At 62.8% G+C, this 12,150-nt stretch overlaps 1 protein-coding gene across 1 annotated transcript in view; it reads right to left on the bottom strand.

Moving 5' to 3' along the window:
* Nucleotides 1-709: 709 nt before the first annotated feature.
* The window catches only part of LOC121865093 (collagen alpha-1(I) chain-like), a 25,415-nt gene continuing 13,974 nt past the window's right edge, over nt 710-12,150 (bottom strand). Inside the window, exon 2 of the mRNA XM_042364424.1 lies at nt 710-1,941. Coding sequence (XP_042220358.1) covers nt 710-1,941 — 1,232 coding nt within the window. The remainder of the gene's footprint in view (nt 1,942-12,150) is intronic.

Raw genomic sequence — 12,150 nt, 5'->3', positions numbered from 1 at the left:
CCAACCTAACCCAACCCAACCCAACCCAACCCAACCCAACCCAACCCAACCCAACCCAACTCAACCCAACCCAACCCAACCCAACCCAACTCAACCTAACTCAACCTAACCCAACCCAACCCAATCCCAACCCAACCCAACTCAACCTAACCTAACCCAACCTAACTCCAACTTAACCTAACTCCCAATCCTAACCTAACCTAACCTAACCTAACCTAACCTAACCTAACCTAACCTAACCTAACCCAACCCAACCCAACTCCAACCCAACCCCAAACCTAACCCAACCTAACCCAACCCAACCCAACCCAACCCAACCCAACCCCAACCCAACCCAACCCAACCCAACCCAACCCAACCCAACCTAACCCAACCCAACCCAACCCAACCCAACCCAACCCAACCCAACCCAACCCAACCCAACCCAACCCAACCCAACCTAACCCAACCCAACTCAACCCAACCCAACCCAACCCAACCCAACCCAATCCCAACCCAACCTAACCCAACCTAATCCCAACCCAACCCAACCCCCATGAATATAACCTATAATATAACATAATATAACATAACATATAACCTATAACCTCTCTGACTGCCCTGAAGCCTCTGACTGGCCTGAAGCCCCTGACCGCCCCGAAGCCCTCGACTGCCCTGGAAGCCCCCTGACTGCCCTGAAGCCTCGACTGCCCTGAAGCTCCTGACTGCCTCAGCCCCTGACCGTCCCGAAGCCCCCTGACTGCCCAGCCCCTGACTGCCCTGAAGCCTCGACTGCTCCCAGCCCCCTGACTGCCCTGCGGGCCCCCTGACCGCTCCTGAGCTCTGACTGCCCTGAACTCCTGACTGCCCTGAAGCCCTGACTGCCCTGAAGCCCTGACTGCCTGGAAGCCCCCTGACTCGGCCCCTGAAGCCTCTGACTGCCTCTCTGGAGTCTCTGACTGCCCTGAAGCCCCTGACTGCCCTGAAGCCCCCTGACTGCCCTGAAGCCCCCTGACTGCCCTGAAGCCCCTGACTGCCCTGAAGCCCCCTGACTGCCTGGAAGCCTCCCTGACTGCCCTGAAGCCCTGACTGCCCTGAAGCCCCTGACTGCCCTGAAGCCTCCTGACTGCCCTGAAGCCTCGACTGCCCTGAAGCCCCCTGACTGCCCTGGAAGCCCCCCTGACTGCCCTGAAGCCCCCTGACTGCCCTGGAAGCTCCTGACCGCCCTGAAGCCCTGACTGCCCTCTGAAGCCCTGACTGCTCCTGAAGCCTGACTGCCCTGGCCTCTGACCGCCTCCTGAAGCCCCTGACTGCCCTGAAGCCTCCTGACTGCCCTGAAGCCCTGACTGCCCTGAAGCTCCTGACTGCCCTGGAAGCTCCCCTGACCCCCTGAAGCTCCCTGACTGCCCTGAAGCCTCGACTGCCTGGCCCCTGACTGCCTCCTGAAGCTCTGACCGCCCTGAAGCCCCTGACTGCCCTGGAAGCCCTGACTGCCCTGAAGCCCTCTGACTGCCCTGAAGCCCCCTGACTGCCCTGGAAGCCCCCTGACCGCCCTGGAAGCCCCCTGACTGCCCTGAAGCCCCTGACTGCCCTGGGGCCCCCTGACTGCCTCTGAAGCTCCTGACTGCCCTGGAGCCTCCCTGACCGCCCTGGCCCCCCTGACTGCCCTGGCTCCCCTGACTGCCCTGAAGCCCCCCTGACTGCCCTGGAAGCCCCTGACTGCCTCCTGACCGCCCCGAAGCCCTGACTGCCCTGAAGCCCCTGACGGCTCTCCCTGACTGCCCCAGGCCTGACCGCCCTGAAGCCCCCTGACTGCCTGAAGCCCCCTGACTGCCCTGAAGCCCCTGACTGCCCTGAAGCCCTGACTGCCCTGAAGCCCCTGACCGCCCTGAAGCCCCCTGACTGCCCCTGGAAGCCCTGACTGCCTCAGGCCCCCTGACCGCCCTGAAGCCCCTAACTGCCCTGAAACCCCTTTAACTGCCCTGAAACCCCTAACTGCCCTGAAACCCCTAACTGCCCTGAAACCCTAACCGCCCTGAAACCCTTCACCGCCCTGAAACCCTGTCACCGCCTGAAACCCCTAACTGCCCTGAACCCCTAACCGCTCCTGAAACCCCTGTCACTGCCCTGGAAACCCTGTCACTGCCCTGAACCCTGTCACTGCCCCTGAAACCCTGTCACCGCCCCTGAAACCCTGTCACTGCCCTGAAACCCCTGTCACCGCCCTGAACCTCACTGCCCTGAACCCTGTCACCGCCCTGAAACCCTGTCATCTGCCCTTGAACCCTGTCACTGCCCTGAACCCTGTCACTGTCTCTGAAACCCTGTCACTGCCCCTGAACCCTCTGTCACTGCCCTGAAACCCTCACTGCCCTGAAACCTCACCGCCTCTGGAAACCCTCACTGCCCTGAACCCCTCACTGCCCCTGAAACCTCACTGCCCTGGAACCCCTAACTGCCCTGAAACCCCTTAACCGCCCTCTGAAACCCCCAACCGCCCTGAAACCCCCAACCGCCCTGAACCCCCCAACCGCCCCGAAACCCCAACCGCCCTGAACCCCCAACCGCCCTGAAACCCCTAACCGCCCTGAAACCCCAACCGCCCTGAAACCCCCAACCGCCCTGAACCCCCCAACCGCCCTGAAACCCCCAACGTCCCTGAAACCCCCAACCGCCCTGAAACCCTGAACCGCCCTGAAACCCCTAACTGCCCTGAAACCCCAACCGCCCCTGGAAACCCTAACCGCCCTGAAACCCCCAACTGCCCTGAAACCTCTAACCGGCCCTGGACCTCTAACCGCTGGAAACCCTCTTAAACCGCCCTGAACCCCCTAACTGCCCCTGAAACCCCCAACCGCCCCTGAAACCCCAACCGCCCCGGAAACCCCCAACCTGGAACCCCCAACCGCCCCGGAACTCTCTCAACCGCCCTCGAAACCCCTCAACCGCCCTGAAACCCTAACCGCCCTGGAAACTCTCTAACCGCCTCTGAAACCCCTAACCGCCCTGAAACCCCTAACCGCCCTCTGGAACCCCTTAACCGCCCCGAAACCCCTAACTGCCCTGAAACCCCCTAACTGCTTCTGAAACCCCTAACTGCCCTGAAACCCCTAACCGCCCTGAAACCCCTAACTGCCCTGAAACCCCTAACTGCCCTGAAACCCCTAACTGCCCTGAAACCCCCAACTGCCCTGGAACTCTTAACCGCCCTGAACCCTAACCGCCCTGAACCCTCACCGTCCCTGAAACCCCAACCGTCCTGAAACCCCCTAACCGCCCCTGAAACTCTAACCGCCCCGAAACCCCCAACTGCCCTGAACCCCTAACTGCCCTGGAACCCCTAACCGCCCTGAACCCTGTCACCGCCCCAAACCCCTCACCGCCCCTCTGAAACCCTGTCACTGCCCTTGAACCCTGTCACCGCCCCTGGAAACCCCGTCACCGCCCTGGAAACCCCGTCACTGCCCTGAAACCCCGTCACTGCCCTGAAACCCCTCACCGCCCTGGAAACCCCTGTCACCGCCCTGAACCCCACCCCGCCCTGAAACCCCCAACTGCCCTGAAACCCCTAACCGCCCCTGAAACCCCTAACCTGCCCTGAAACCCCCTAACTGCCCTGAAACCCCTAACTGCCCCTGGAACCCCCCAACCGCCCTGAAACCCCTAACCGCCCTGGAAACCCCTAACCGCCCTGAAACCTCACCCCCCTGAACTCACTGCCCTGAAACCCTCACTGCCCCTGAACCCCTCACCGCCCTGAAACCCTCACCGCCCTGAAACCCCACTGCCCTGGAACCCCTAACCGCCCTGAAACCCCTAACCGCCCCTGAACCCCTAACCGCCCCTGAACCCCAACCGCCCCTGAAACTCCCCAACTGCCCCTGAAACCCCTAACCGCCCTGAAACCCCAACTGCCCTGAAACCCTAACCGCCCTGAACCCCTAACCGCCCCTGAACTCTAACCGCCCTGAACCTCTAACCGCCTGAAACCTTAACCGCCCTGAAACCCCAACCGCCCCTGAACCCCCAACCGCCCTGAACCCCTAACCGCCCTCTGGAACCTCACCGCCCCGAAACCCCCTAACCGGCCCTGAAACCCCAACCGCCCTGAATTCTAACCGCCCTGGAAATTTCAACTGCCCTGAAACCCTAACTGCCCTGAAACCCTAACTGCCCCTGGAAACCCTTAACTGCCCTGAAACCCCTTAACTGCCCTGAAACCCCTAACTGCCCTGGAAACCCCTAACCGCCCTGGAAACCCCTAACTGCCCTGAAACCCCTCACCTGCCCTGAAACCCCCAACTGCCCTGAACCCCTAACTGCCCTGAAACCCCTAACTGCCCTGAAACCCCTAACCGCCCCTGAAACCCCCTAACCGCCCCTGAAACCCCCAACTGCCCCTGGAACCCCTAACCGCCCTGAAACCCCCTAACCGCCCCTGAAACCCCTAACTGCCCTGAAACCCCTAACCGCCCCTGAAACCCCTAACTGCCCTGAACCCCTAACCGCCCTGAACCCCTAACCGCCCTGAAACCCCTAACTGCCCTGAAACCCCTAACTGCCCCTGAAACCCCCAACTGCCCCTGGAACCCCCAACCGCCCTTGGAAAACCCCAACTGCCCCGAAACCCCTAACTGCCCCTGAAACCCCTTAACTGCCCCTGAAACCCCTAACTGCCCTGAACCCCTAACTGCCCCGAAACCCTAACCGCCCTGAAACCCTCTAACTGCCCTGGAAACCCCCTTAACTGGCCCTGAAAACCCCAACTGCCCTGACACCCCTAACCGCCCCGGAAACCCCTAACCGCCCTGGAAACCCCCAACTGCCCCTGAAACCCTCACCGTCCTGGAAACCCCAACTGCCCTGGAACCCCTGTCACCGCCCTGAAACCCCCTAACCGCCCTGAAACCCCTGTCGTCCCCTGAAACCCCTGTCACCGCCCTGAAACCCTCGCGAACTGCCTTGAAACCCTGCTCACCGCCCCTGAAACCCTGTCACCGCCCCGAAACCCTGTCACCGCCCTGGAAACCCCTGTCACCGCCCCGAAACCCTCACCGCCCTGAAACCCCTAACTGCCCTGGAAACCCTAACCGCCCTGAACCCCTAACTGCCCTGAAACCCCTAACTGCCCTGAAACCCCCAACCTGCCCTGAAACCCTAACCGCCCTGGAACCCTCTAACCTGCCCTGGAACCCCTAACTGCCCTGAAACCCTAACCGCCCTGAAACCCCTAACCGCCCTGAACCCCTAACCGCCCTGAAACCCCTAACTGCCCGGAAACCCCTAACCACCCCTGAAACCCCTTAACTGCCCTGAAACCCCTAACTGCCCTCTGAACCCCTTAAACCCCCTGCTGGAACCCCTCACCGCCCCGAAACCTCACGCCCTGAACCTCACCGCCCCAAACCCCTCACCGCCCCGAACCCTCACCGCCCTGGAACCCCTAACCGCCCTGAAACCCCTAACCGCCCTGAACCTTAACTGCCCGGAAACTCTAACTGCCCTGAAACCCCTAACCGCCCTGAAACCCCTTAACCGCCCTGGAAACCCCCAACCGCCCCTGAAACCCTCAACTGCCCTGAAACCCCTAACCGCCCTGGAAACCCCCAACCGCCCCGGAAACCCCAACCCCCCCTGAAACCCCAACCGCCCCGAAACCCCCAACCGCCCTGAAACCCCAACCGCCCGGAAACCCCAACCGCCCCTGAAACCCCAACCGCCCTGAAACCCCCTAACCGCCCTGAAACCCCTAACCTGCCCTGAAACCCCAACTGCCCTGAAACCCCTAACCGCCCTCTGAAACCTCAACCGCCCCTGAAACCCCCTAACCGCCCTGAAACCCCTAACCGCCCCTGAAACCCCTAACTGCCCTGAAACCCCTCGAACCGCCCTGAAACCCCTTAACCGCCCTGAAACCTCTAACCGCCCCTGAAACCCCCTAACCGCCCCTGAAACCCCTAACCGCCCTGAACCCCTTAACCGCCCTGAGTCCCAACCGCCCTGAAACCCCTAACCGCCCTGAAACCCCTAACCGCCCTGAACCCCTAACCGCCCCTGGAACCCTAACTGCCCTGAAACCCCTAACTGCCCTGAACCCTAACTGCCCTAAACCCTAACGCCCTGGAACCCCTAACCGCCCTGGAAACCCCTAACCGCCCTGAAACCCCTCAACTGCCCTGGAAACCCTAACCGCCCTGGAACCCCTAACCGCCCTGAAACCCCTAACCGCCTCCGAACCCCCTAACCGCCGAACCCCCAACCGCCCCGGAAACCCTAACCTTGGAAACCCTAACCGCCGAACCCTCCTGCCCCGAAACCCTCTTAGCGAAACCCTAATTGCCCGAACCCTAACCGCCCGAACCCTAACCGCCCGGAACCCCTAACCGCCGAAACCCCTTAACAGCCCCGGAAACCCCCTGCCCCCTAACCGCCCTGGAAACCCCGTAACCGCCCGAAACCCTAACCCCCTGAAACCCCCTAACCGCCCCGAAACCCTAACCGCCGGAAACCCCTAACCGCCCGAGAACCTGAAACCCCTAACCGCCCGGAAACCCTAAGCCCTGGAAACCCTTCTTCTTGAGCCCTAAACCCGAACCCCCCTGTGCCCGAAACCCCCTAACTGCCGAAACCCTAACCGCCCTGAAACCCCCTAACCGCCCGAAACCCCTAACGCCCTGAAACCCTAACCGCCCGAAACCCCTAACCGCCGAAACCCCCCTAACCGCTTGAACCCCTAACCGCCCAGAGCCTAACACCTGACCTAACCTGCTCAACAACCGAACCTTCACCGAACCCCTATTGCGCCCTGAACCCTCAACCAGACCCTTGTGCCACGAGCTAACCTTGAGCCACTCTAGCTTGAAACCCATAACCGCCCGGGAACCCTCTAACCGCCCGAAACCCGCCTACCCCGGAAGCCCCCTTCGCCCGGAGCCCCTAACCGCCCGAAACCCTAACCGCCCTGAAACCCTAACCGCCCGGAAACCCCTAACCGCCCCGAAACCCTAACGCCCCGACCTAACCGCTCCCCTAACCGCCCGGAAACCCTAACCGCCCGAGCCCTAACCGCCCGAAACCTAACCGCCGGAAACCTAACCGCCCGAAACCCCTAACCGCCCGGAAACCCCTAACCGCCCGGAAACCCCCTAACCGCCCGAAACCCCTAACCGCCCGGAAACCCTAACCGCCCGAACCTAACCGCCCGGAACCCCTAACCGGCCCCTAACCGCCCGGAAACCTAACCGCCCCGAAACCCTAACCGCCTCGAAACCCCTAACCGCCCGGAAACCTAACCGCCCGGAAACCCCCTAACCGCCCGGAAACCCCTAACCGCCCGAAACCCCTAACCGCCCGGAAACCCCCTACCCGCCCGGAAACCCCCTAACCGCCGGAAACCCCTTAACCGCCCGGAAACCCCTAACCGCCCGGAAACCCCTCAACCCGCGAAACCCCCCTAACCTGAAACCCCTAACCGCCCGAACCCCTAACCGCCCGAAACCCCGCCACCTAACCGCCGGAAACCCCAACCGCCCGGAACCCTAACCGCCGGAAACCCTAACCGCCGGAAACCCCTAACCGCCCGGAAACCCCTATCCGAACCCGCCACCTGAAACCCCTAACCGCCCGAGCCCCTAACCGCCGGAGCCCTAACCGCGAAACCCCTAACCGCCCGGGCCCCTACCGCCCGAGCCCCTAACCCCCGGGCCATGCCCGGAAACCCCTAACCGCCCGGAAACCCCTAACCGCCGGAAACCCTTAACCGCCCGGAAACCTAACCGCCCGAACCCCTAACCGCCCGAAACCCTAACCGCCCGGAAACCCCTACCCGCCGGAAACCCCTAACCGCCCCGGAAACCCACACCTTGAAACCCCTAACCGCCCGGAAACCCTAACCGCCCCGGCCCCTAACCGCCCGGAAACCCCTAACCGCCCCGAAAACCCCCTAACCGCCCGGAAACCCCCAACCGCCCCTGAAACCCCCTAACCGCCGGAAACCCCTAACCGCCCGGAAACCCCTAACCTGACCCTAACCGCCCGGAAACCCCCTAACCGCCCGATCCCTAACCGCCCGGAAACCCCCCTAACCGCCCGGAACCCTAACCGCCCGGAAGCCCTAACCGCCCGGAAACCCTAACCGCCCGAGCCCTTAACCCCCGAACCCCCTAACCGCCCGGAAACCCTAACCGCCCGGAAACCCTAAACACCTCAGAGCCTAACCGCCCGAAACCCCCTAACCGCCGGAAACCCCTAACCTGGACCCCCTATGCCCGGAAACCCTAACCGCCCGAAACCCCTAACCGCTTGGAAACCCCCTAACCCCAAAAGCCCTAACCCCCGAAACCCCCTAACCCTTGAAACCCCTAACCTTTGAAACCCTAACCATCCCGGAAACCCCTAACCTTGAGCCTAACCACTTGAAACCCCCTAACCTTGAAACCCCTAACCCTTGAAACCCTAACCTTGACCCTAACCACTTGAGCCCTAACTTGAAACCCTAACCGCTTGAAACCCCTAACCGCCAGAGCCCCCTAACCGCAGACCCTAACCACTTGAGACCCCTAACCGCCCCGGGCCCCTAACCGCCCGAGCCCTAACCGCCCGGAAACCCCGCCAACCGCCCGGAAACCCTAACCGCCCCAGAGCCACGCTGCCCGGAAACCCTAACCGCCCGGAAACCCTAACCGCCGGAAACCCTAACCGCCGGAAACCCCTAACCGCCCGGAAACCCTAACCGCCCCGGAAACCCTAACCGCCCGAGCCCACGCAACCGCCCGGAGCCCGCCGCCACCCGGAAACCCTAACCGCCCGAAGCCACCTAACCGCCCCGGAAACCCCTAACCGCCCGGAAACCCTCTATGCAGGCCCTTAACCGCCCGGAAACCCTAACCGCCGGAAACCCTAACCGCCCGGAAACCCCTTAACCGCCCGAAACCCTAACCTTGAAACCCTAACCGCCCGAACCCTAACCGCCCGGAAACCCTAACCGCCCCAGCCCTAACCGCCGGAAACCCCTAACCGCCCGGAAACCCCCTAACCGCCGAGCCCTAACCGCCGGAAACCCTAACCGCCCCGAAACCTAACCGCCCGGAAACCCTAACCGCCCGAAACCCCTAACCGCCCGGAAACCCCTAACCGCCCGGAAACCCCTAACCGCCCGGAAACCCTAACCGCCCGAACCCCTAACCGCGAAACCCCTAACCGCCCGGAAACCCCTAACCGCCCGGAAACCCCTAACCGCCCGAAACCCCCTAACCGCCCGAAACCCCTAACCGCCCCGGGCCCCCGCGAAACCCTAACCTTTGAAACCCTAACCGCGAAACCCTAACCGCCCGGAAACCCTAACCGCCCGGAAACCCCTAACCGCCCGGAAACCCCTAACGCCCGAGCCCCTAACCGCCCGGAAACCCCCTAACCGCCCGGAAACCCTCTATGCGCCCGGAAACCCCGCCAACAACCGGGCCCCTTAACCACTTGAAACCCCCCTAACCGCTTGAAACCCCCTAACCGCCCGGAAACCCTAACCGCTTGAAACCCCCTAACCGCCGGACTACGCCGAAACCCCTAACCGCCCGGAAACCCTAACCGCCCGAAACCCCTAACTGCCGGAAACCCTAACCGCCCGAAACCCTAACCGCCCGGAAACCCCTAACCGCCCGGAAACCCCTAACCGCCCGGAAACCCTAACCTTGAAACCCTAACCGCCCGGAAACCCTAACCATCAAAACCCCTAACCGCCCGAAACCCCTAACCGCTTGAAACCCTAACCGCCGGAAACCCCTAACCGCCCGAGCCCTAACCGCCGAAGCCCTACCGCCCGAGCCCCCTGCCGCCCGAAACCCCTAACCGCCGGTACCGCCCGCCGGAAACCCCTAACCGCCCGGAAACCCTAACCGCCCGGGCTAACCGCCCGGGCCCCTAACCACCGAAACCCCCTAACCGCCCGGAAACCTAACCGCCCGGAAGCCCTAACCGCCGGAAACCCTAACCGCCCCAGGCCCCGCCAACCGCCCCGGAGCCTAACCGCGCGAACTTCCGCCCAGAGCCCTAACCGCCCCGGAGCCAGCCCACCCCGAAACCCCATAACCGCCCGGAACCCTAACCCTGGAGCCCTAACCGCCCGGAAACCCCTAACCGCCCCGGAAACCACCTAACCGCCCGGAAACCCTAACTACCCCGAAACCCTAACCGCCCGGAAACCCTAACCGCCCGGAAACCCCTAACCGCGAAACCTAACCGCCGAAACCCTAACCTGAGCCCCCCTGCCAGCGAAACCCCCCTAACCGCCCGGAAGCCCTAACCGCCCGGAAACCCCCACCGCCCGGAAACCACTCTAACCGCCCGGAAACCCTTAACCGCCCGGGCCCTAACCGCCCCGGAAGCCCTAACCGCCCGGAAACCCTAACCGCCCGGAAACCCCCAACCGCCCTGAAACCCCTAACCGCCCCGGAAACCCTAACCGCCCGAAACCCCAACCGGCCCTAACCGCCCGAACCCCCTAACCGCCCGGAACCCCCTACTTGAAACCCCTAACCGCCCGAAACCCTATTACTTGAAACCTAACCGCTGACCCTATTGCTTGAAACCCCCTAACCACTTGAAACCCCCTAACCGCCCGAACCCTAACCTTGAAACCCTAGCTCCTTGAAACCCTTAACCACTTGAAACCCTAACCTTAAACCCCTAACCGCCCGGAAACCCCTTAACCTTGAAACCCCTAACCTTGAAACCCCTAACCGCCGGAAACCTAACTGCCTGAAACCCCTAACAGAAACCCCTAACCGCTTGAGCCCTAACCTTGGCCCTAACCTTGAAACCCTTAACCACCCGAAACCCCTAACGCCCCGAACCCCCTAACCGCCCCGGAAACCCTAACCTTGAACCCCCAACAATTGAACTACTTGGAAACCCTAAACTCCTGAAACCCCTAACTTGAGCCCTAACCTTGGAAACCCTAACCGCCGGAGCCCTAACCGCCCCGGAACCCCCTAACCGCCCGGAGCCCTTAACCGCCGAAACCCCTAACCACTTGGAGCCCTAACCGCCCGGAAACCCTTAACCGCCCGGAAACCCCAACCGCCCGAGCCCCTAACCGCCCGGAAACCCCTAACCGCCGGAAACCCTAACCGCTTCCGGAAACCCTCTAACCGCCCGAAACCCTTAACCGCCGGAAACCCTCTAACCGCCCCGAGCCTAACCGCCCGGAAACCCCCTAACCGCCCGGAAACCCCTAACCGCCCCGGAAACCCCTAACCGCCCTGAAACCCCTAACCTTGAAACCCTAACCGCCCGAAACCCCTAACCGCCCGAAACCCCTAACCACCCCGGAATCCCTAACCGCCCGAAACCCTAACCGCCGGAAACCCTAACCTTGAGACCCTAACGCCCGGAAACCCTAACCGCCCGGAAACCCTACTGTTGAACCACCTAACCTTGAAACCCCTAACCTTGAAACCCCTAACCGTCCGAAACCCTAACCGCCCGAGAGCCCTAACCGCCCGGAAACCCCTAACGCCCCGGAAACCCTAACCGCCCCGAACCCTATTGCGCCGGAAACCCCTAACCGCCTCGAAACCCCTAACCGCCCCGAAACCCTAACCGCCCGGAAACCCCCTAACCGCCGGAAACCCCTAACCGCCCGGAAACCCTAACCGCCCGGAAACCCCCCTACGCCCGAGACCCCCTAACCGCCCCAGGCGCCAACCGCCCCGGAAACCCCTAACCGCCCGGAAACCCATAACCGCCCTGAACCCCTATTGCCCCGACCCCTAACCTTGAAACCCCTAACCCCCGGAAACCCCCTAAACCCCCGAAACCCCCTAACCGCCCGGAAACCCCTAACGCCGGAAACCCCTCCGCCCCGGAAACCCCCTAACCGCCCCGGAAACCCCCTAACCGCCCGGAAACCCCCTAACCTTGCGGAAACCCCTAACCGCCCGGAAACCCCTACCCGCGAACCCCATAACGCGGAAACCCCTAACCGCCCGAAACCCTAACCGTAACCGCCCGAGCCCCCTAACCGCCCCGAAACCCTTAATGCCCCGGAAACCCCTAACCGCCCCGAAACCCTAACCGCCCGAACGCCAACCGCCCGAGCCCCTATGCCCGAAACCACCTAACCTTGAAACCTAACCGCCCGGAAACCCCCTACCACGCCGGAAACCCCTAACCGCC

Source organism: Homarus americanus, unplaced genomic scaffold (assembly GCF_018991925.1).
Source record: "Homarus americanus isolate GMGI-L3 unplaced genomic scaffold, GMGI_Hamer_2.0 scaffold2539, whole genome shotgun sequence".
Taxonomy (NCBI): domain Eukaryota; kingdom Metazoa; phylum Arthropoda; class Malacostraca; order Decapoda; family Nephropidae; genus Homarus; species Homarus americanus.
This window is presented reverse-complemented; position numbering and strand designations above follow the sequence as displayed.